The 26,012-nt window shown below is 37.7% G+C and overlaps 1 protein-coding gene across 2 annotated transcripts in view; it reads left to right on the forward strand.

Moving 5' to 3' along the window:
• RABEP1 (rabaptin, RAB GTPase binding effector protein 1) overlaps nucleotides 1–26,012 on the forward strand; it is a 104,028-nt gene that overhangs the window by 10,601 nt on the left and 67,415 nt on the right. For both annotated transcript variants that reach the window (XR_014298392.1, XM_082680155.1), the window contains exon 2: nucleotides 24,964–25,092. Coding sequence is in view for 1 of the 2 variants with exons in the window: in XM_082680155.1 (XP_082536281.1) it covers nucleotides 24,964–25,092 (129 nt within the window). In the remaining variant the exon portion in view is untranslated. The remainder of the gene's footprint in view (nucleotides 1–24,963; nucleotides 25,093–26,012) is intronic.

Below are 26,012 nucleotides of genomic sequence, written 5' to 3' on the forward strand. Positions count from 1 at the left end.
CTGCTATATACGCTCTTCTCAACCTTCCTTTTTCTTTATTTGTTTTTGATATAGATAATGTCATCATTTTTGAAATAGATCATTTTTGTGGCTGTATAATACAGATACACTATAATTTTTTAAAGTAAGTCCCCATTAATGAATATTTCTGCCGTTATTATAAAACTTCAGCTAATATCCTTGTACCTGTCTTCACAGGCTCATGTGAGTGTTTTTGTGTTATAAATTCCTTGAACCAAAATTACTGAGTCAAAGAATATGAACGTTTAAAAATTTAATGGCAGGACTTCTCTGGTGGTCCAGTGGCTAAGACTCCCCTCTCCCAATGTAGGGGGTCTGGCTTCGATCCCTGCTCAGGGAACTAGATCCTGCGTGCATGCCTCAACCAAGAGTCCAAATGCCATAACTAAAGATCTCGTGTGCTGCAACTAAGACCCGGCGCAGCCAAAATAAATAAGTAAACATTTAAAAATTTAATGGCAAATGTCAAATTCTTTTTCAGAAAGGTTGGACAATTTACAGCCTCACCATCAGGGTATAAGAGAACTTATAGCTCCTTAATTTAAGAAATTATTTGCATATGGGGAAGTTGACCTCTTTATCATGTGTGTAGCAAATGTAGCAAAAATTTCCCCCATTTTGTTTTTTAATTTTGAGATGTTTTGGCATATCGGTTTTATCAGTTTTTTCCTTAATGGCTTCTAGGTTTCCTTCTACCTCTTTGTCTGTGTTACCTTCTAGTATTTACTTTTAAATGTTTGATCACTTTGGAATTTATTTTGATTTAAAGGCTGAGATAGGAATCTAGCTTTTACTCCTGTTTATTTTCAAATGGCTAGCCAGATAATATTGCACCATGTAGTGTTTAATCCATTTTTCTCAATTGATTTTGAAATGCCACCATTTATTATATGCTAAATATCCAGGAATACCTGAGTCCGTTTCTGAATAGTATTGTGTTTGATTGATTTATCTGTTCTGGTGTTATACCCATAGTTAAAATGACTTTTTTCCCTACTTTCTAATGTTTTAGTATTTTAAAGAGCCAGGAACCCTTCATTATTTATTTTCTAGAATTTTCCTGAACTATTCTTAGGTATTTACTAATTCAGATAAAATTTGAAATGATCACATTGTCTGCCCACCATGCTCCCCTCTACTGCCCCCTTCCCCCCCGCCCCCCAAAAAAAGACCTTAAAAAAACCCTCATTGATTTAGTTATAAACTAAGGAGAAAGGTGTATCTTTTTTTTTTTTTTTGCGGGCCTCTCACTGTTGTGGCCTCTCCCATTGCGGAGCACAGGCTCCGGACGCGCAGGCTCAGCAGCCATGGCTCACGGGCCCAGCCGCTCTGCGGCATGTGGGATCTTCCCGGCCCGGGGCATGAACCCGTATCCCCTGCATCGGCAGGCGGACTCTCAACCACCGCGCCACCAGGGAAGCCCATAGAAAGGTGTATCTTTAACAAGCATCTTTAGAGTGCCATAAAGCACTTTAAGTGCATTAATTATTTAATCCTCTGAATTCTTTAAGGTTGGTATTATCCGTATTTCACAATGAGGAAATGAAAGTTTAGTAAATTGCTCAGGATCCAGGTTCCCATGACTTTTTTTTACTATTTAAATTCCACCCACTATCTCTCAGGTTAGTTTTATTTAAGTAAACTCTCAGATCATTAAAAAAGGGGCAAAGTTAAAACAAAAACCCAAGTTGTGTGTGTGTGTGTGTGCTTTTTAAACCATAAAGTACAAAGAAAGTATAAAGAAAACTGGACTTATAATTCTATCCTTCGGAATATTTTGTCATTTTAGTGTATTTCTGGCCATGTTTTATATCAACAAATAAAATTTTTAACCAGCTGATCATATTGCACATGTGGTTTTGTATTCTGCTATTTTTATTTTAATTATGATGTAAAATATTTCTGTGTTGTAAGCTTTTCAAAAAACGTTGGTTTTAAAAGTCTAATTTATCATATATTTGTTATACATTAAGTTATAAAAATAACTTAATTATTTTCCTATTACTGCCTATTTGATTATTTGTAAGATCTTGCTATTAGTAAATAATTCTACAGGAGACATCTTTGGACATTAGTCTTTGATGTCATCTTTGATTATTTCCCAGAGAGTTCTGGGTCAAAAAATATGAGGTTTTGATATATTTATATATTGCTAAATTGCTTTCCAGATATCTCGTTCTAGTTTACATTTCTGCCATTAGTGCTGATGTCTTTTAGTGTCACCTCACCCTTGTTAACATTAAGTATAGACTTAATTATTACCAATAGCATAGGCAAAGTGGTATCTTATTGCTGTTTTAAGTTTCTAAATGCAACCTATAACAGCAATAAGATACCATTTTGGTGGGTGTGATTAGGCTTTAAAAAATGTATTGACCATTTGTTTTCTTTGTGCATTGCCTCTTCATGTCCTTTGCCATTTTCTTATTAATTTATAAATATCTTTATTTCATGGACATTGGCCTTTGTCTTTTATTTGTTACAGATATTGTCCAAGTTTATTCTTTCTCTTATTGCTAATGCATGGTATAGAGAAGCCTAAGAATTCTTTTGAACAAACTTGATAATGCTTTGATACCTTCAAAGACCTGCTTTATCTCAGTATCAATTAGATATCCACTTATACTTTCTTCGTTTTTTGTTTTTTTCTGAAATTGTTGGCCTTTTTTTTTTTTTTCAATATCATTTGAATTTTTAAGTTGTTTCTGTATGAGCTGTTTGTCAGGTTAGGACTTCCACATCTTTTATTAAGTCGTTAATTTTCTGTAAGCAGTTATTTTATAATTTTAGATAAAATTAATACTACCTATTGTAAACAATTTAGAAAATGCAGAAAAGCATAAAAAAATTACTCAAAGATAATATCCATTCACTTATTGATATGTTATCTTTCCAGGGTTTTTATATGTATATTTATTTTTTATTTTTTGGGTTGCATTGGGTCTTAGCTGCAGCATGCGGGATCTTCGTTGAGGTATGCGGGATCTTTCGTTGCAGTGTGCAGGCTTCTCTAGTTGTGGTGTGTGGGTTTTCTCTTCTCTAGTTGTGCGTGGCCTCCAGAGCATGTGGGCTCTGTAGTTTGTGGCACGTGGGCTCTCTAGCGAAGGTGTGTGAGCTCAGTAGTTGTGGCGCGTGAGCTTAGTTGCCCCACGGTGTGTGGGATCCTAGCTCCCTGACCAGGGATTGAACCCGCGTCCCCTGCATTGGAAGGTGGATTCTTTACCACTGGGCCACCAGGGAAGTCACTATATGTATATTAAAATATATGAAAAAAACGCTTTTAAAAGTTTAATGAAAATTCTAATATTTTTATAGGGTGTTGTTTCCACTTAAATTAAGTAATAAATGTTATTGTTAATGACTGCATAGTAATCCATTGTATGGATTCCATAACATGATTAACTAGGTCTCTCTTGGTATATATTTAAATTTTTTTTCCCATTGCAGTTAACACTGTAGTAAACATCCTGCTACATATATCTCTAAATATTTATGCAAATACTTATCTTAATAACCTTTGAAACAACTAATAAGGATTTATGTACATTAAAATTTTGATACTTGTGATATATATACATTTTGATGTATTATTTTGTATCAGGAATACCTCTCATAGCAATTGGAAATCCAATCCCTAGTGGCTTAAACAAGTAAAGGATTTTTTTGTGTGTAGCAAGTTTAGAAGTAAAGCATTCCAAGGTTGGTTCAGTTGTTCAAGGATGTCCAAGTTTCTTCTATTTTTTTTCTTTCTTTTTTAAAAATATTTATTTATTTGGCTGCGCTGGGTCTTAGTTGCAGCATGCGGGATCTTTAGTTGTGGCACACGGGATCTTTAGTTTGTGGCATGCGGATCTAGTTCCCTGACCAGGGCTCAAACCTGGGCGCCCTGCATTGGGAGCACAGAGTCTTAACTGCTGGATCACCAGGGAAGTCCTCCTTCTATTTTCTGTTTTCCTCCAATGTGAGCCTGTTTGCTCACATCTTTATTATTTTTTACTTGCAGATTCACTTCTGATTTCCTCTTGGGAGTATTTATTCCTTTAAATCTTCTAGTGTTTTTTTTTTCTTTTTTCTTTTAGTATTTTCTTAGTTCTCTTTGTTGGGTTTTCTGTTTTAGGCACATGGATCATCCATATATTGGGCATTCTTTGTTTCTCATAGCTGTTTCCTTTTTCATTGCTTTACTTTTTTTCCTTTACTTTGTAATTCATTGAGATTATTTCAGGTCTTTTTGATCTCTAACAGAATTGATTAATGGATTTCCTAATGTTGGGACAGATTTTGTATACCTGAGGTAAACTCAGCTTGTTTGTGATGGATTGTTCTAGTATGTATCTAGGCTAGGTTTGCTAATGTTTTAACTTTTTTTTTTGCAAAATTACGTTCATAACTGAGATTGGCCTATAGTTTTACATTTTGGTACTACCTTGGGTTTTGGTGCCTTGATTATACTAGTCTAGTAAAATAAATTCGGAAACATTCCATCTTTTATTATGCTGAAGACAGGTTAAATAGCATAGGATATATTTATTCCTTGTAGATTTGATAGAATTTGTTACGGTCTCTTTCGAAAAGGTTTCATCTTGAAACTTGTATAGATACCTCATAATTTGGGGGGTCATTTTTCTGTTGTTAGACATTTGCTTTTTTTGACGTTTTGGAATTCTGATGCTTTAAAGAAGTCAACATTCTTGCAATTAAATCTTTTTTTTTTTTTTGGCTGTGTTGGGTCTTCGTTGCTGCACGTGGGCTTTCTCTAGTTGCGGTGAGCAGGGGCTACTCTTTCACTGAGGTGCACAGGTTTCTCATTTGCGGTGCTTTCTCTTGTTGCGGAGCATGGGCTCTGGGGGTGTGAGGTTCAGTAGTTGCAGCACGTGGGCTCAGTAGTTGTGGCATGCGGGCTTAGTTGCTCTGTGGCATGTGGGATCTTCCTGGACCAGGGATCAATCCTGTGTTCCCTGCATTGGCAGGCAGATTCTTAACCACAGCGCCACCAGGGAGTTCCTGCAATTAAATCTTCATGCATACTCATCATTATTACTTCTTTAGGATATATTTTTGGCAGTGAAATTGCTTGGTTGAAAAGTATACAGAATTTTAAGACTTTTGCTGTCGATTACTGCATAGTTATCTGTCTTGAAACATACCCTGGATTTGTTTTAATCAGGTATGGTAAGGGGACAGAATTTTAGGATTAGAAGGGACTTTTTTTTTTAATTGAAGTATAGTTGATTTACAGTGTTGTGTCAATTTCTGCTGTACAGCAAAGTGATTCATATATATATATTCTTTTTCATATTCTTTCCCATTATGGTTTTTTAAAAAATATTTATTTATTTATTTGGTTGCATTGGGTCTTAGTTGTGATAGGCGGGCTCTTTAGTTGTGGCTCGCCAGCTCCTTAGTTGCCACACGTGGGCTCCTTAGTTGTGGCTCACGGGCTCCTTAGCTGTGGCATGCGAACTCTTAGTTGTGGCATGCGTATGGGATCTAGTTCCCTGACCAGGGATCAAACCTGGGCCCCTGCATTGGGAGCACAGAGTCTTAACCATTGTGCCACCAGGGAAGTCCTCCATTATGGTTTATCACAGGATATTGAATATAGTTCCTTGTACTCTACAGTGGGACCTTGTTGTTTATCAGTTCTATATATGATAGTTTGCATCTGCTAACCCCAAACTCCCAATCCATGCATCTCCCACCCTGCTTCCCCTTGGCAACCACAAGTCTGTTCTCTGTCTGTGAGTCTGTTTCTGTTTCATAGGTAAGTTCATTTGTGTCATGTTTTAGTTTCCATGTGTAAGTGATATCATATGGTATTTGTCTTTCTCTTTCTGACTTAACTTCACTTAGCATGATAATCTATAGTTGCATCCATGTTGCTGCAAATAGCATTATTTTATTTTTGTTAATGGCTGAGTAGTATTCCATTGTATATGTACCACATCTTGGTCCATTCATCTGTTGATGGACATTTAGGTTGTTTCCATGCTTTGGCTATTGTGAAAAGTGCTGCTATGAACATAGGGGTGTATGTATTTTTTTGAATTTTAGTTTTGTCCGGATATATGCCCAGGAGTGGGATTGCTGGATCATATGGAAGCTTTGTTTTTATTTAATTAATTAATTTATCTATTTTATTTTTGGGTCTTTGTTGCTGCATGTGGGCTTTCTTTAGTGGCGGTGAGTGGGCTTCTCATTGCAGTGGCTTGTTGCGGAGCGTAGGCTCTAGGCTCACAGCCTTCGGTAGTTGTGGCTCGTGGGCTCTAGAGTGCAGTCTCAGTAGTTGTGGCACATGGGCTTAGTTGCTCCACGGCATGTGGGATCTTCCTGGACCAGGGCTTGAACCCATGACCCCTGCATTGGTGGGCGGATTCTTAACCACTGCGCCACCAGGGAAGCCCCTGATGTTTTTAGTTTTTTGAGGAACCTCCATACTGTTTTCCATAGTGGCCTCACCAACTTACATTCCCACCAACAGTAGGAGGGTTCCCTTTTCTCCACACCCTCTCCAGCATTTGTTATTTGTGGACTTTTTAATGATGGCTATTCTGACCAGTGTGAGGTGGTACCTCATTGTAAGTTTGATTTGTGTTTCTCTAATAATTAGTGATGTTGAGCATCTTTTCTTGTGCCTTTTGGCCATCTGTATGTCTTCTTTGGAGAAATAACTATTTAGTTCTTTTGCCCATTTTTCGATTGGGTTGTTTGTTTTTTGTTGTTGAGTTGTATGAGTTGTTTGTATATTTTGGAAACTAAGCCCTTGTCAGTTGTATCGTTTGCAAATATTTACTCCCATTCCATAGGTTGTCTTTTCGTTTTGTTTATGGTTTCCTTTTGGAAGGGACTTTTTACCTGTCTTCTGGTGTTTCACTTTGTATCTGAAGTTCTCAACCCTTCCTATCAGTTTATAACAGATTTCTTACCTTTGTCACTATTGACATTTTGCGCTGTATTATTCTTTGTTGTGTATGACTGTCCTGTACATTGTAGGATGTTAAATAAGCAGCATCTTTGGCCCCTACCCACTAGATGCCAGTACCCTTACCTATGCACCCCCCCCCCCGACCCCACCCCTGGTTGTGACAACCAAAAATGTCTCCAGACATTGTCAAATATCCTCTGGGAAGCAAAATCACCTCCAGTTGAGAACCACTGGTTTATAACAAAATGCTTTAGAATGCACTGTTACCATTCTGATAAAGTTATACAAATGACTTAAAAAAAACAAACCCTAACAGTATAATGCCTTTAGTGTGAAGGAAAATAACTTATAATTAAGTATATATATTTCAACATGTAAATTAATATGTGACTAAATAAAAGAGCCACCCCTAGAAGGTGGTATTACACTTGTTTATAAGTCCTATATTAATCACTATTAAATACTTATAGTCACAGGGAAATCTTTCTAGGCCATGGCAGGTCAGTGTTTGAACCCAGCTCTGCCACTTCCTAGCGGTGCAACAATAGGCATTTTACTTAATTTCTCAGAATGTTTTCTCACCTATAACTGGGGATGGTATGCCTACTTTATGGTTTGTTTTGAAAGTTTAATGAGCCAGTGTATAAAATAACTTGCCTAAGAGCTATATGTAAATTATATAATCCTTGCTACAACCCTAGAAGGTAGTACTATTCTAGTCCCCATTTTTACAGGTAGAGAAGGAACCAGTTTATAAGTGGCAGAGCTGGGATTCAAACATTAATTCCAGAGCCTGTGCTTTCAACTATTACGCTGTACGGCTTCCCATATAATACCTGATGAATAGGGGATACTTAACTGTTAGTTCCTGTTATTTAATTCTTTTTTCTAGCTTTGAGAGACACCCCCTCACCCTCCTCCCCATGTCATTAACATCAGCGCTCTCTCCTGGAAATTTTTTTACCTACTGGTTTCTCATTTCCCCTTCAGGGACATATAATTAATCTTCTTCATCCACACTTAGGATAACTATTTATCAAAATTCTGATGCCTTTCTATGTATGACTTTGATATTTCTGAAAGGCTCATAAATAATGCATTCAACTTCCCTTATAAATAAAATATAATGCTTGTCTTTTTATTATTTATTTATGAAGAACTTCTTTTCTGATAAATAACTTCTAATATCAGCTGTGTGGTTATATTGTAGCCTTTTTATAACACAAGTGTAGGGAGATAAGAAATTACATCTACATTTTAGGTTTTTCATGTTACAATGAAGGACAGTATGTACATAGGGAATTTGATTTGTTTTACAGTATAATCATATATGGTTCCAAGAGGTATCATATGTTGTGTTAGGCTTGACTTGTTCCTATGTAAACGATAAAAAAAAAAAAAATCTTCAAAAAAAAATCTTGAGAATATTCTGAGCAAATTTTCATTTTATATTAAAGGAATTTGGTAACCAGAAGTAATTAAATTTTTAATTAATAGTTCTCCACTGTGAATTGTATGTGTGAATATGTATAATGCCCCTTTATATGGAATGGTGGAGGGATGGTTTTATGGGCACATTATTTTTCAGCTGATTTAGACTTAAGCCCTCAAACACAGAAATGGTAAGACTTTAAAAAAAAAAAAAGCAAACTTAGTCTTTTATATGGAATTTTTTAAACACTTGAAAAGTAAAGAGTTTAGTATGTAGACCCACCACCCTCTCTCTGTGTATCATGATTATCAATGCATGGCGGGTCTTGTTTCACCTATAGCCCTCCCCACCTTCCCTCCTGGATTTTTTTTTGTTGTTGTTTTTTTGTTTTTTAATTAATTAATTTATTATGGCTGCATTGGGTCTTCGTTGCTGCACGTGGGCTTTCTCTAGTTGGTTGAGCAGGGGCTACTCTTCGTTGCAGTGCACGGGCTCTAGGTGTGCAGGCTTCAGTAGTTGTGGCTTGCGGGCTCCAGTAGTTGTGGCTTACAGGCTTAGCTGCTCTGTGGCACGTGGGATCTTCCCGGACCAGGGATTGAACACGGGTTCCCTCCATTGCAGTGGTTAAGAATCTGCCTGCCAATGGAGGGGACCCGTGTTCAATCCCTGGTCCGGGAAGATCTGTGGCACGTGGGACACGGGTCCCCTCCATTGGCAGGCAGATTCTTAACCACTGCACCACCAGGGAGGTCCCCCCTCCTGGATTTTTTAATAGCAAAACTCAGACATTAGATGATTTCATTTGGAAACATTTTAGTATATATGTAAACATAAAATGCAATACTACTATATCACCTAAAAACAGTAACTAATTCTTTAGTGTTTCTGAATATCTAGTCAGTGTTGAAATTTCCTCAGTTGTCTCAACTTAAAAAAAAAAATGGTTCAAATCAGGATCCAAAATAAAAGCTATCCTTAAGATTGGTTGGTGTGTCCTGTCTGTTTTTTTCCCTTACAATTTGTCTGTTGAAGAAATCCACCCTGTAGATTGTTCACACCTGGAATTTCCTAATTGCATCCATGTTGTGTTGGTCTCCATATTCTTGTGCCTTCTGTGTTTCCTCTAAATCGGTAGTTTGATCTAAAGTAGTGATTAGGTCCAGGTTTTTGTTTGTTTGAAATACGGTTTTATGTGTTATATTTTTTGGTGGTGGTTTTGTTGTGCTTTTTAAAAGAATATTTCAAAGTGGTAGCGTGTACCTCTATCAGGAGGCTCATAATGTCTGGTTGTCTCTTTGAGATGTTAGGACTGTTGATCATTGCCTAGATTTCTCCATTCATTAGGATTTGTAAAATAGCAAGTTATTAGCTGGAATAGTTCTGTAAAGAAAAATTCTCCTTGTATATTTTGCTACCTTATGGTGTAGGAAATGGAGAATAAATGCTTACTACTTTTCTCTTTGGTTACCAGTTTTCAAAATAATGACTTGGTTGCCTAGAACCCTTCAAAGGTAACTAATCAGGGTTTTTTTTTCCTTCGTATATCATCAAGAACACATGGATTTAAATAATGTATATGTTTTGGGCTTCCCTGGTGGCGCAGTGGTTGAGAGTCCGCCTGCCGATGCAGGGGACACGGGTTCGTGCCCCGGTCCGGGAAGATCCCACATGCCACGGAGCGGCTGGGCCCGTGAGCCATGGCCGCTGAGCCTGCGCGTCCGGAGCCTGTGCTCCGCAACGGGAGAGGCCACAGCAGTGAGAGGCCTGCGTACAGCAAAAAAAAAAAAAATGTATATGTTTTACTTCATTGTAGTTACTGATTATATTAGTTTACTATGGCTGCTCCAACAAATTACCATAACTGGGTGGCTTAAAACAACAGAAGTTTATTCTCTCACAGTTGAGGAGGCCAGACGTCCAGAATCAGAATCACTGGGCTGAAATCAAGTGTCAGCAGGTCTGTACTCCTTCCAGAGGTTCTAGGGGAGCATCTGTTCCTTGCCTCTTCCTGCTTCTGGTGGCTGCTGGCATTCCTTGGCTTCCTCACTCCAGTTTTTGCTTCTGTTATCACATTACATAGTCCTCTTTGTGTCTGCTGAGGAACTCCTGTTTCTTATAAGGGTAGATATGATTGCATTTATGGCTCACTGGATAGTCCAGGGTAAACTACTCTTTTCAAGATCCTTAACTTAATTATATCTTTTACCGTATAACGTAATATTTATACGTTTGGTGATTAGGAAATTAATACATCTGAGGGGAAGGGTTGGTTCAACCTACCACACTGATGCTCAGATTATCTCATCTTTGGCCATTAAATCCTTTAAGTCGACTCCTTTGTTACAAAGGGAAGTCCTTTGATAAAACCCCAGTAGGTGCCAAGATGTTCCACGTTTATCTTGTATATTTCCTGCCCCCCGCCGGGAATCAGAGTTTTTCCAAGGAACCCTGGTTACTTTTTGTGGGAAACAGTGTTTAGAGACCAGATTCTAGGTGCTAGGGGCATAGCATGTATTTTTCTTAGCAATTTTTCTGAAATAAATTACGCTTTTACTTTGTTTTCTTAAACAGAGTACACTGGATATCACTGAATCTTTTATCAATGACTTAGTATGAACATTAGTTTTGGGACCAAGCTATATACTGGTGACTTCCCCAAGTGCTGCTGAATTTTTAAAAATTAGGTTTGTTTGCTTTTACTTTAAATGTAACCAAATTCCAGTTCAGTTCTAGTCATTGTTTTATTTTTTCTCTGTGACCCAGTCATCCAGTCTGTGGGACTTGTTTCTCACCTATGGGGCTTTTCAACGAACTGCACTAATCTCTAAACTCTGCTTTTTCTATATCCTTTGTTCTCTGACTCTAAGCAAAACTAAGTTTGTTAGGAGATAAAATTGGATCTTATAGAGTATAATAGTAAGTCAGATGGGAAGGGAAGTCTACTCAGCTAAGCATTCGAATGCATGAGGTTTTCATTTCTATTAAGCTTGAAGGCTCTTTTGGAGGTGGAGCAGTGTGGTGGGGGAGGGCTAGTTGCTCTTTGATGCGTGGTGAACAGTGCCAGACCTCTGGTAACAGCTTTAGTAAAGGTATTCATTTATTTGAATTTGAAAACGATTCAGAGTTTAACCAATAGCTTAAAAAAAAAAAACACTTTATTTTAAAATGGTTTTAGACTTATGGAAAAGTTGGAAAGATAGGACAGAGTTTTCATATACTGCACATCCAGGATCCCTTGTTAAAAACATGATGTATTAGTATAGTACATTTGTCAGTATTAATGAACTAATATTGACACATTACTCTTAACTGAAGTCCTGCTTTATTCAGATTTCCTTAGCTTTTTCTTTTTTGGCAGAAAAGTAGAATTTATTGGTGGGCGTGAGTAAGGAGGGGACAGTGCCAAGGCTCTCATGAGTCCAGGGCCCGCTATTTGTCCAGGGGCCACGATTAGGGATGTATTTGACCCCACAGCCATCTGGGATGAGCCGCTTTTCTGCCACCATATTTTCAAATTCATCTGTATTAAACTTAGTAAATCCCCACTTCTTGGAGATGTGGATCTTCTGGTAGCCAGAGAACTTCACCTTGGCCCTGCGTACGGCCTCAGTCACATGCTCCTTGTTCTGCAGCTTGGTGTGGGTGGACATTATGACTTGGCCTATGTGGACCCTGGCCGCTGTGCCCTGGGGCTTTCCAAAGGCACCATGCATACCTGTCTGGAGCCTACATTGGGGACAGCACGCCAGTCACAAACGTTCACTGGAAAGGGCTGTTTCCAGGCTCTCTTAGGGCAACCCATTACAGGCAACAGGCTGCATACACTATGGAGGAGGCTGCTGTTTGCAGCCGTTGCACACCGGGCCCCCACGGAGAAAAGAGCATGGTTGGCTTAATTGGCTGCAAAGCCTTAGTTTTTTCTTAATAACCTTTTTCTGTTTCTAGATACTATCTAGACACCACATTACATTTAGTCGCCATGTGTACTTTGGCTCCTCTGGACTGTGACAGTTTCTCTGACTTTTTGATGACCTAGTCAGTTTTAAGAAGCACTGATCCGGTATTTTTAGACTGTCCGTCGGTTGGGATCTGGCTTATGTTTTTCTCATGAATAGACTGGAATTGTGGGTTTTGGGGAGGAGACCACACAGGTAGAGTGCCACTTTTGTTGCATCATATCAAGGATGCATACTATCAGCGTGGCTTATCAGTGTTATCTGTGTTGATGCTAGCCTTGATCATCCCTGCTGGGTAGTGTTTGTTACAGTTTCAAGAAACTGAAGTTTCTCTCCCTCCCTCCCTGGCCTTTCCATACTGGTATCCTTCGGAAGGAAGTCAGTATGTGCCTCCACGTACTGTCATGAAATAAATCAACCGGGTTGATTATAAGCAGATTTTCTAGAGTTTTTTCTATCTTCTAACCAATGTTAACCTTTGTGGATTTTTTCTTTTAATCAGTGTCTAGAATTCTATGAGCAGTTTTTAAGAGAATGGTGATGGGAGTGACAATATGGTATGTTTCACTTAGTGTTTTTTGTTGCAGACAAAACATTTTGTCTGGTTTAAGCATAAAAGGAATTTTTGAGAAGATGTGAAGTAGTTTACAGAGTCATTGAGAAAGCGGGGAGACATAGATTGTAGGCCGTTGGTTCTCAAACTCTAGCATGCATCTCAAGAGCTTATTAAAGCACATTTCTGGGCCCCACACCCAGAATTTCTGAATCAAGATGGTCTGGGATGGGGTCTGAGAATTTGCACTTTTAACATGTTCCCAGGTGATAGTGATTCTGTGGTCTCAGAAGCACACTTTGAGAATCACTGCTGTCTCTGGCTAAAAGCTGCCACAGAACTGGCCTGACAGGCAAGACTGTTTTCTCTGGTGCTGAGGAGCATATGAAGCTCCATTATAATACAGTTGCTATTGCTACTTTCACTGATGCTGTTTCTGCTTCAGGAACTGGACTAACCGCTGGGAAGCTACTGAAAGCCTTACAGCAGCAAGAATGGAACCTTGTTTCTTTACACTGCTCAATTCTGAACTGAAGTTGCAATTGTGTGTGTCTGATTGGAGAGCCTTAGGTGACATGCTTGCATTCTGGTTTCAAGCGAGACGGGGAATTTGTGTTTGAATTCTGTTTTGGAGAGCTGAAACTCATAAAATGGAATGTCTTTAAATGTAGAAAGACTAAAAAATGATGGGCAGCCGTGGATATGACAGTTGTCTACTATAGCAGTGCTCTGCAAGGGGAGAAAGAACTTGCACCAGAATGTAAATTAGTGTACTGCTTCCTTCATCAGAAAATGCCCGATGAACTGAGCAATGTGCTTAGGGTCTTAGTTGATTTTATGTTCTTACACAAACTTCTTATCTTATTAGACCAGCAACAATCTGCATACTATAGTAGAGTAACACTGTGCTAACTGTAAAAGCACAGGGGAAAAGGGAATCTAGTGTTTTAAGATGACTGATCTTAGTGTATAAGTTGGCCCTGAAGTATGGTGATACTTGAAGCAGGCTGGCAAATTGGGAAAAATGGAGAGTGTAAGAAAAATAGAGGTAAAACTGAGAGCTCAAAATATCCAGGGTATCACCCCCCACCATAAGCTCTCTAGGACAGTGCTGTCCAGTAGAGATGTAGTGTGAGCCAAAGGGTGTAACTTAAGTTTTTTCTAGCAGCCACATTAAAAAAGTAAAAAAAATCAAAACAAACACTTCCAAATACAGAAACAGGTGAAATAAATTTAAAAAAATAACGGCTTTATTGAGATTTAATTCATATAGCAAAATAATTTTAATTAAATTAAAACCATTAAAACCATTTAATTTAATTAAAACCATTAATTAATTAGTGGTTTTAACTCAAAACCACTAATCTTTTAGTTGCTATGGATTTTCCTTTTCTGGACATTACATATAAATGGAATCATACAATATGTAGCCTTTGGTGTCTGGCTTCTTTCACTTAACATAATGTTTTGAAGGGTCATCCATCTTGTAACTTGTCTTGTAACTTCATTCCTTTTTTGGACATATAATAGTCCGTTGTCTGAATATACCAAATTTTGTTTAGCCATTCATCAGTTGATTGACATTTGGGTTTCCTTTTTTTAGCTATTATGAATAATGCTTCTCTGAACATTTGTGTATAACTTTCTGTGGAGATTAATAATGTATTTTATTTACCCAGTATATTCCAGATGTTACAGTTTCTACATGTGATCACTATAGAAAGTATTAATGAGATAATAAAATTTTTTTTGTACTAAAGTCTTCAAAATTCCATATATATTTCATACTTAACACATATCTTAATTTAGATAGCCACATTTCAGGTGTTCAGTAGACTCATGTAGCTAGTGGCTGCCATATTGGAAAGCCAAGAAGTAACTCATTGGGACTTACGTGCAAAGTGGGGAAAGTCGCAGTTTTCCCCGTGTCAGAGATGTTTGCTTGCTGGCTCCTAGACAGATATGCATTACTGTCTTGCTCCCTTTGCCTTTGATTGTTCCCAGTTGAATACTCTTCTCTCCTTTGCTTCTTTAGATCCTTGCTATCTTTTAAAATCCTGACTTATGTTCCTCTTCATCAGTGGGTTTTAGTTATTCCAGCTCACTTTTTCATTTACTTATTTATTTAGTAAATGTTTATTGAACACCTTCCGTGTGCTAGTCACAGTTCTAGGTGTTAGAAATGTAGCAACGAGCAGAATACATAAAGTCTCCATTTTCGCTGAGGGTCTGCTTGAGTATGGAGCAATATTTAAACAGTCAGATATTTAGAGAAATAATTTCAGATAGTGATAAGTGCTATGAGGATAATAAAACTGGCTATGAGGATAGCATTTAGGCTGTTACCAAGCACTGATTTATTCTTGTGATTGTAAACACATACCACAATAAAGCTGATTAAAAAATAATTTATGCTAAAATTTACTAGTTTTAACTATATAGATTCATGAGTTTTCACAAACCTATATAGTTTGTAACCATCACCATAATTGTTTTATAGAACGTTTTACCCCAAAAAGTTCTTTCATGACACTTTGTGGTTAAATTCCCCCCCCCCCCCACTTCTGGGCAAATGCTGATCTGCTTTCTGTCATTATAGTTTGTCTTTTCTAGAATTCATATAAGTGGGATCATACTTTTTGTATCTGATTTCTTTCACTGAGCGTGATGTTATTGAGATTTAGCCGTGTTGTGTGATTAGTAATGCATTCCTTTTTGTTGCTGTCTAATATTCCATTGTATGGATACACTATTATTGGTCCATTTATAGTGGGCATTTGGGTTATTTCCAGTTTTTGGCTATTATAAGTAAAGCTGCTGCAAGCATTTGTGTACAAATCTTTGTGTGGAAATATGTTTTCATTTGTAGGATTTCTGTATCATATGGTAGGTGTGTGTTTGTAAGGAACAGCCAAACTGTTTTCCAAAGTGGTTGTACTATTTTGCATTCCCACCAGCAACCTTACTGACAGTTGGTTAATTCAAGCACAAAGTAAGGATTAAATGCAACTTCACTGATAGTGAATTCTCAGAGTTCCAAGCCAGGTCCTGAAGTGGCATGATGTAGTTCTACTTGTGAATGCCAGTAGAGTTAACAGGCATTCAGTTTTTCAGAAAACTGAATTCTTTCGGCTGTTTCCTTAAGTAAGCCTTCTTTAAGTTTTAAACTTAAGATATTTAAGTTTTGAATAGCTTTCTTTGTCTTGTAAGTGGGGCTCTAAAATATTTAAATATCCAATATTATCTGATAATAATATAAGCAGACTGATATCTGCTTATCAGTCCAGTGAGAGTCATGCTTTTTCTTTTTTTTGTCCAGTTTTTTTTTTGTTTAATTTTTATTGGAGTATAGTTGCTTTACAATGTTGTGTTAGTGTCTGCTGTACAGCAAAGTGAATCAGCTATACATATACATATATCCCCTCTTTTTTGGATTTCCTTCCCATTTACGTCACCACAGAGCATTGAGTGGAACTCCCTGTGCTATACAGTAGGTTCTCATTAGTTATCTATTTTATACATAGTATCAATAGTGTATATATGTCAATCCCAGTCTTCCAATTCATCCCACACCCCCTGCCCTTCCCCTTTGTATGCATATGTTTATTCTCTACCTCTGTGTCTCTATTTCTGCTTTGCAAATAAGATCATCTGTACCATTTTTCTAGATACCACATATGTGTTAATATACGATATTTGTTTTTCTGACTGACTTCACTCTGTATGACAGTCTCTAGGTCCATCCATGTCTCTGCACATGACACAATCATGCTTTTTCATCTGGCTTGGCATTTGGTATTTGAAATAGTTGAGAAGTAGAATAATACCAGTTTATACAAATTGAATAGGTAACTATCCATTTTTATCCATGCGTATTTATATCAGCTGTTGAACACAGGCTTTTGACAGTTATGGTAATTGGGCTAAATGTAATCAGAAATTCAGGTGATTTAAAAATTATCTGGTAAAATGAATGTAATTGTGGTTGAACTGTATTGTATATCTTGACCAGTATTAAAAAATGTCCATAGTTTATTTCAACCATATAGTTAGCTTTTTTTTAAAATTGAAGTACAGTTGATTTACAATGTCGTGTTAGTTTCAGGTATACAGCACAGTGATTCAGTTATGTGTGTGCATATATTCTTTTTCAGATTCTTTTCCTTTATAGGTTATTACAAAATATTGAGTATAGTTCACTGTGCTATACAGTAGGTCTTTGTTGGTTCGTTATCTATTTAATATATAGTAGTGTGTATAGTTAATTTTTCAAGTTATCTTTATTTGTTTCAGACTTTGCGTGGTTCACATTGTCAATATATATTCCATATGGGAGTATATGGTGGAATATAGCTTTATAGCCTTTAAAAATACAGGAATAGAGCCTGGAATATAGTTTATACTGCATTGTTTGTCTACTGAACATTCCCTGAAATCCCCATTCCTTTGCTCACAGTTGCTTCTTTTCTCTGTTTTTGACTTTTTTCAAAACTTTGTTTACCTGCTTGTCTTAATTGATAACTTTGCTTAAATACAATTTCTGGAACACTTAAAAAGGAATTGATTATTAAGTAAGTGATTTATGAACATTTTAGAAAATAAAATGATTTTGTAGTTATCAATAGGAAGAATCTCTAGAACAAGTTGAGCCTAATGTACATCTCCATTTTTTTTAAGGACAGTTGTCAACCTGAAATTATTTAAATTCTGAAGTTGTTAATAGTAACTTATCGTTTGAGTGCCTCTTATATGTGAGTTGCTTTTATATGATGGTATATTTAATCCTCATTGCATGTGATACTCTGCAAAATGGGTATCATCTTTACTTTAATGAAATCTTGGAAAGGTTAAACTTGTTTTCCCCAGTTCATATAATGAAAGTGCTTGGGTTTGGGTTGAAGCACAAGCCTCTCTGAGTCTGAAATTGTAGATGGCTTATTTTTGAATTTTAATAAGGCATTTGACTATACTGGTATGAAATCATGGATGAGATGAAATGTGATTTGATACTGAGGATGGTTGGAATGAATTTGTAACTAATAGAGCAATCTAATATATCAGTATCAACCTCTCCTGAGATCTCGGGTGATGCACCAAAGGGCTCTATCTCTAGCTTTAACTTAAAACTTTGTTTTCAAACAAAACTCTGCAGTATGGCTGAACCGCACTAGTATAGGTTGGAGGAAGCCTTGGCTTAAGTCTAAGTGAAAAGGATTTAAGAACAGTGTTAGATTAACATTAATCTTCTGGGCTAACAATGACAATGTGAAGTCATGGCCAAAAAAAGCTAGGGTAAATTTACAGTACATTATTAAGCATATAGCCCCCAGATATAATGTTTCTACTAAGCTGGTATTGAGTTAGGATCAGTGTGTCCTATTTTATGTAGAATTTTGACTAACTGTAGTGTTCAGAGAGAGCAACTTGAGATAATGAAGAATTTAGAAGTTATTAAAGGGTTAGGAGATGTTTCATCTGGAGAAGAAAGGAGAGGGCAAGTATAGATGTTAGATATTAGAAATTTTCCTTGCTAATTCTGTAGGCCAAAACTAAGATCTCTCAGGAAGATGATTTAGGGTCCTGTTACTAAAAACAGATATTTATAACAGATGACCAATTGTCCAAGTAAAGGGGGAAGGATAATCTAAAATTTCTTAATGGTGGAATTGGCTACCCCATGAGGCAGTGAACTGAGTTATTAGATTTATGTTCATGTGTAAGCCATATGATCACATGTCTGTGTCGTTACAGAAATGGATTCCTACATGAGTTAGGAATTGGTGGTTTTCAAACTATTTTAACCTCTCTCCACAGTAAGAAACACTTTTTCCATTGCAACCCAGTTATGAAATAACACATACCCATATTAAATGTGTTGCTGATATTTCCTATTATATTTTATTAGCTTTAAAAGGCAGACTGGGGCTTCCCTGGTGGCGCAGTGGTTGAGAGTCCGCCTGCCGATGCAGGGGACATGGGTTCGTGCCCCGGTCCGGGAAGATCCCACATGCCGCGGAGCGGCTAGGCCCGTGAGCCATGACCGCTGAGCCTGCGAGTCCGGAGCCTGTGCTCCGCAATGGGAGAGGCCCACGTACCGCAAAGAAAAAAAAAAAGGGCAGACTGCTGGTGGTATAGTGATTAAGAAGCCGCCTGCCAATGCAGGGGACACGGGTTCGAGCCCTGGCCCAGGAAAATCCCACATGCCGCGGAGCAGCAAAGCCTGTGTGCTACAACTACTAAGCCCGCGTGCCGCAATTACTGAAGCCTGGGCGCCTAGAGCCCGTGCTCCGCAACGAGAAGCCACAGCAATGAGAAGAAGCCTGCACACCGCAACGAAGAGCAGCCCCTGCTCGCCGCAGCTAGAGAAAGCCCGCGCTCAGCAACAAAGACCCAATGCAGCCCCCCCCAAATAAGTAAAATAAATAATAAATAAATAAATAAAAGGCAGATTGCTAATCACTGAATTGATGTAACAACTCACTAATGGATTGGCATTTAGTTTGAAATACACTGGACTAGAATAATCTCTAAAATCCTTGCAACACTATGATCCTAATTATTCCCACTCAATAATGTAAACTAAAAATTAGACCCAGAAAATTCCACACTGCAAATGCCTAGAGGTTATTAGTTAATTTTGATCATTAACATCTCTAGGGAGGCTGAAAATTAGAAAATATTCTTGTATCTTTTGATTCTTCCCACCTTTATCCTTGCCACCCCTGCTACCCCTCGCCCAAATCAGTCTTTTCCATCTTTAATTCTGCTTTTGCCCTTTTAAGACTTCTTAATTAGTTTTTCAATTATCTCATTTTCCACCTGAATTAAAATTTGGTGCCAGTTCTTCATTTAATATTTTTCCTAGATTTATAACAACATTTTCAAGTCGTTTACATAAACACCTAATCTTTACATGAGAAATAATTGACTTTCTTATTTGAAACCCATTATTTAAAAAGTATTATTATCTTTTATCTGAAATATTATGACGCATAATTATTTAAGAGAGTTGCAAAAAAGAATAAAGAAAATAAGGATTTTCACTTTGGTTCACATAATGAAGGCTAAGAAGACGTTTTGTGTAAACTTCATCACCAGATGTTTTTTTGTTTCAGAATGGTTCATCTGAGTAAATGGACAAGGTAAAAGGATGCAGTTTCTTAAAGTTGCTAAAGTCAGAGTTTGGAGGATTATATGAAGTGAATTGACAACTTTCTGTTACACTAAAGAACTTATGATTATCTTTAGTATTATGGAAAAAGTGATTCCCAAGTGCCATATCTGTTTCCTCTAATATTGTGAAGTGATTGGTAATGTTAACCCAGTCACCTGCTTGTGGACTGCTTTACTTTACTTTCTCTTTTCCCCTTCCTTCTTGAGGCATGCTAAGTAATTGTGGATTTACTTAATATTCTCTAAACAAAGCACAATTCAGTGGGTAGATTTACTGCAAATTATAATCATTTTTAGTAATTCCTCAAAGAGGCTGGACATGATTAGTTTTCAGAGTACAGGGAGAAGGTAGTTTCCTAGCTGGAAGGCCACTTTTGAAACAGAAGAGATTATTTTTTTAGAAAATTTATCTGTTTTAACAAATTGTTTGTCCTGGGAAAATGTAAGTGTAGTTTTAAAAAATGACTATATAGTGTGTTAAAATATTTTAAGACCACTGAAGTAAGTTATATGCACTTTTTATGAGCAAAGAGATTGAGATGGAGCAATAAGATAAAATTATAATCAGTAAAACTAAAAAAAAAGATGAAGCACCTTATTATCTTTTAATTTAAACCCAATCAATGTAATTTATCCCTTTTTAAAGAAAATTATTTATTTTTGGCTGCATTGAATCTTCGTTGCTGCTTGCGGGCTTTTTCTCTGGTTGCGGCGAACGGGGGCTACTCTTCGTTGCGGTGCACGGGCTTCTCATTGCGGTGGCTTTTCTTATTGTGGGGCATGGGCTCTAGACGCGCGGGCTTCAGTAGTTGTGGCTCATGGCCTCTAGAGGGCAAGCTCAGTAGTTGTGGCGCATGGGCTTAAGTTGCTCTGTGGCATGTGGGATCTTCCTGGAGCAGTGATGGAACCCGTGTCCCCTGCATTGGCAGGCAGCTTCTTAACCACTGCACCATCAGGGAAGTCCCTAATTTATCCTTTTAATTATGCTTTGATTCAGAAGGGCAACCACTCTGAATATAATTTGGCATATTCTTGCCAGTCTTTTTTTAATACATATATTTTCCAAAGATCATATTATATCTAATTTTGTGTCTTAATCGTTTAATGTAATTTTTCCGACTTGATATTATTCCATTGGATGGGTGTACATACCTACCATACTTAACAGTTTCATTTTACTTTGTTTTTTTTTGTTTTTGTTTTTTTTGCGATACGCGGGCCTCTCACTGTTGTGGCCTCTCCCGTTGCGGAGCACAGGCTCCGGACACGCAGGCTTAGCGGCCATGGCTCACGGGCCCAGCCACTCCGCGGCATGTGGGATCTTCCTGGACCGGGGCACGAACCCGTGTCCCCTGCATCGGCAGGCGGACTCTCAACCACTGCGCCACCAGGGAAGTCTAACAGTTTCATTTTAAAAGCCAGTGATACACAGGTTAAGACTTCTGAGTTTCAGGAACTGTTCAGATTCTTTTGTTCCACTGGAGTTATGCTTTTTTCCTTGAAATAGGTGTTTTCTTGGATCTTGAACATTTTTAAACAAAAAGATTCTGATTGTAGTAGTATTTGATCTAGACTGTATTTTTTTTCTTTTCCCATTGATAGTGTCTCATCAAATTTAGTACACTCTTAGAGGAATGTAATAGTAGGACACAGCTTGAGGCTTAAAGATATTTTTAAGTTATTACATATTCTCCCATTCATATCAAAATTAGGGAAGGAGATATACCTAAGAATTATTGAATATTTCCTTCATTTATTTGCCATATTATTCTTTCCTTTCTGTATTGCTTAATTCAGACATTTTGGAAGGCACCTATGCTCACCCCTATACCACCAATGCAGACATTTTGAATAAATGATGTAATAATTTTTCCCTTTGGATATCAAGCATTAAAAGAAGCCATTGCAGGGCTTCCCTGGTGGCGCAGTGGTTGAGAGGCCGCCTGCCGATGCAGGGGACATGGGTTCGTGCCCCGGTCCGGGAAGATCCCACATGCCGCGGAGCGGCTAGGCCCGTGAGCCATGGCCGCTGAGCCTTCGCGTCCGGAGCCTGTGCTCCGTGACGGGAGAGGCCACAACAGTGAGAGGCCCGCATATGGGGGGTGGGGGAAGAAAAAAAAAAAGGAAGCTATTGCATAACATAGTGTCCCACCTTTTTTAATTACTCAAACGAAGGTAGCAATATACGGAATGTGTGGAATGTTTAACAAAGGCTGATATACTAATAACTGTCAGCTGTGAGTTACAGCAGGCTTAATATTGTTGAAGTTGGTGTTAACAATTTGTCCATGTTGATACATGGTAGTAGGGAAGGATATGAGCTGGAAGTCTAAGCATGGAACTGAGTCAGAATCATGAGGCTGGAAGTGACTTTTGGTCTTTTGTCAAAGCCAGTTGATCACTCTGCTGTTTTCCCTTATTCATTAAAAAATATATATATTTATTTATTTGGCTGCACCAGGTCTTAATTGTGGCACACGGGATCTTTAGCTGTGGCACGTGGGATCTAGTTCCCTGACCAGGGATCGAATCCTGGCCCCCTGCATTGGGAGAGTGGAGTCTTAACCTCTGGACCACCGTGGAAGTCTCTCCTTATTCATTTAATATCAGTAAATCTCACTAGTTTACAGCTAACGTCCTTTTTTTTCTATATGCCAGGCTAAGTGGTTTTTTACATGAACTATTAGCTAGTTATTGTGAACTGCTCGTCACCATGTTAGAAAAATAATAAAGTATTTTGTGTGATGAGATCTGTTTTCAGTTTGATTTGTGGTTGGTTGCTCATGCATTATGATATAGGATATGCCTGTTTGTAAACTTTCTGTCTCATGCAAGGTGAATTGATTTTTCTACATATAGCAGTAGAGGCATTCTTGTAAAAAGCAGTTGTTTTGGCCTTTGTGTTGTAGAATTGCAGTATGTTAGAAGTACTTGAGCTGGATTTAAAAAAAATTTGGGGGGGAGATTTTAAGTTTTTTTATTAAGAAAACAAATAAGGGAGTTACTTGGTGTATCCTCAATGGGATCATGACTCCTGGAGTTGAAATTTGTTCTGAATCGTGAGAGAGGCAGCCAGACCTGTGGGTGTGGATGGCGCCTGAACTGTGGGTCAGAGCCAGGACAGCGTTGGGAGTAGTGGAAACACGCTTAATCTTTATTGGCTGTAATTTTAAAGGCTGCATTTTAGTTTTTATTGATTCATTAGCCTTCGCTCCTAAATATAAATATAATGTTGAAAGGTATGGACATTTTGTGTGTGTGTGTATGTGAGTGTGTTTTAGTAGAAGGTAGTAGTGGGTGGGAATGTAGTTGTTAGGGAAAAGTAAGAACAGAGGGATCCTGCTTTTTCTTCTTTATTTTCCAGTGCCCTTCCTTAACCCATGTATTAATCAGTAGGTACCAGTAACTTTAAAATGTTAAGTGGAAAATTTGCTTAATTTATTTAACAATTGGAATTGGACAATAAAAATACCAAGACAGGTAAATAGCACAGAGAACCCATTTCCTTCATGATTTCAAATGGTAAATATGAAATAACTGCACGGTCCTCCTTCCAGTGGATTCTCCATCCTTGTCTTTCTCTGAAGGTTAGCACATGTTCAGATGACCAGATGTCATTCTTTGCTTTGACCTAAAGATCCTAGATGTTTGCTCCTCAAAATGACTCCTTATCTTTAATGACATGGAACTCAAAGCAGCTGTCATTTCCTTTTTTTGCCATGGATTGCATCGATGCTGTTAGATCTGTAGTGAAGCTAGTCTGAAGATGTCATGGGAATGAGCAAATAGTGGTTTTAGTTAATTGTTTATTATCAAAGGAGTTGTAGAGAACTTTGCAAAGCACATGGAAGAAATTAATGAGCCATAATTCTATTTCTCATAGACAAATCATTGGTGCATTTTTTCCAGTCTTTTTTCTGTGTGTTACAAAATTATAATCTCAGTTAAATTGAGTAATAGGTTGTGGGGGAAGACCTTCAGAGATAATCTCAGATCATGGTTAAAATTGTAGTAAATCATGATTATCTGGGGGTGGTTCGTTGTAGGGAACTGAGACCTCTGCTGACCTAGGTAATCAGGCAGAGGTGTTAGTACTGATAAGTATCCCCTGGAGTGATTAGGGTCATAGCTTTGTGGCTAGGTTGCTGTTGGGGAAAAGGAGGAGGTCAGGGGTTTGGACTCCTGAATTCCCTCTCCTTGCTTGAACCAAAAGACCCTCTGGGTTTGGTCGGAATAGGTGTTTATATAATTAGCTGTGGCCAAATTATAGAGCCCCTAAAGTAAAAATGTGTCCCAATCCCTGCCATACCACAATCAAGTTAATCTAAAAACCAGATAATCTCCCAGTCATTGAGAGTTCATACAGAATGTACGATTCTGTATCCTTTCTATATGAAAGGTTTCTTGATTATGATTTCAGTATAATGGTAATGAATCATCTTGAAATTGGGAGAGTAGTTCAGGCTGGTATGGCTGTCCTAATCAGGGTGCCCTTTAGATTTTGCTCATAACACTTGAGAGAGACAGAAGCTAGCAAGATTGGTAGTGGGTTCATTTGTGAGGTAAATAGCCCAAATAATCCAAAATTTAACAATTCGTAAGTGGATTGACATTCTGTCAGTTATACAAAGGAATTTAGAAGCTTTCTTTTGGGAAATTTGCCTTATGCGATTCTCCATATATGTGCTGTTTCACTTTACATGATTCATTCACAATGTGTGTATTAAGTCTAGGAGAAGTGTCTTTTTTGAAAAATTAGAATTTCCTAGAATATATTAGATCTTTGGAAGAAGGTTGACCACTTGTTTCATTATAGAAATGTGTAGCCACAATACTAATTTATTCTTGTAACTTAATTTATGAATAAAAGTTATTACTTGTTAACTAGTATTTTTCTTTCCAGTTTCTCTTCAGCAACGGGTAGCAGAATTGGAAAAAATTAATGCAGAATTTTTACGTGCAAAGCAGCAGCTTGAGCAAGAATTTAATCAAAAGAGAGCAAAATTTAAAGAGTTGTATTTGGCTAAAGAGGGTAAGTTTATAAGTCTTCCCCTAACCCCCATACTAAAACTGCCTTAAAATGTCAAGTTTCTTGGTAGTACAATGTTAATTTTATCATTGAATAAATCTTGATTTTATTTCTACTTGCATAGTATAATAGAAGCCTATTTAGAGGCTAGGGTTAATAATGAAATTGAAAAACAAGTTGAATAATGCATTATTCAGATAGTCCTTTGTCTTTTGCCCTTGATGATATTTAAGATGGTAGGCTAGATAGTCCTGGGACACAGGACTTTCAGTCCCCTTAGCACTTGGGAGATAGCCCCGGGCAAATCAGGACTGTTGGCATTCTAATAATAGCCTTAGCTGTGTTATAGTAAAACTGACATTTCATGTAATTTATTCAACAATGTTAATTATCAGTTAATATGTTTAATACCTACTATGAGGTGGGCATTGTGCCTAAGTGCTGGGTATACAGAAGGGGCAAGATTCATGTGGCTTTTTTACTCATAGGAGTTGAACTCTACTGAGGAAAACAGATTAAGTAATAGTGAGTTGTTTAAAAAAAAGCAAAGTGTATAAGGCCAATGTATGAGATCATATCACGAGGGAGATCTACTCTGAAGGATGAGGGAAAGGGTTTACGTTTTGGGTATTGACATAGGAAAGTATAGATATGATTTCCACAGCCCTCTAGACCAGTGAGTGATTCTCAAAGTGTGATTGTGGAATAGCAGCATCAGCATTATTATCTCCTGGGAAACTTGTTAGAAATGCAAAATGTTGGCTCCTACCCCAGACTTATTGAGCTAGACACTCTGGGATTAGGGTCTAGCAGTCAGTGTTCTAAGACGCTCACCAGGTAATTCAGATGCACACCAGATTTTGGGAACCACTGCTCTAGTATAGACCAGCAGCTCTCAAACTTTAAAGTGGATGAAAATCACC

This window comes from Grampus griseus (assembly GCF_964374135.1).
Source record: "Grampus griseus genome assembly, chromosome: 20".
Taxonomy (NCBI): domain Eukaryota; kingdom Metazoa; phylum Chordata; class Mammalia; order Artiodactyla; family Delphinidae; genus Grampus; species Grampus griseus.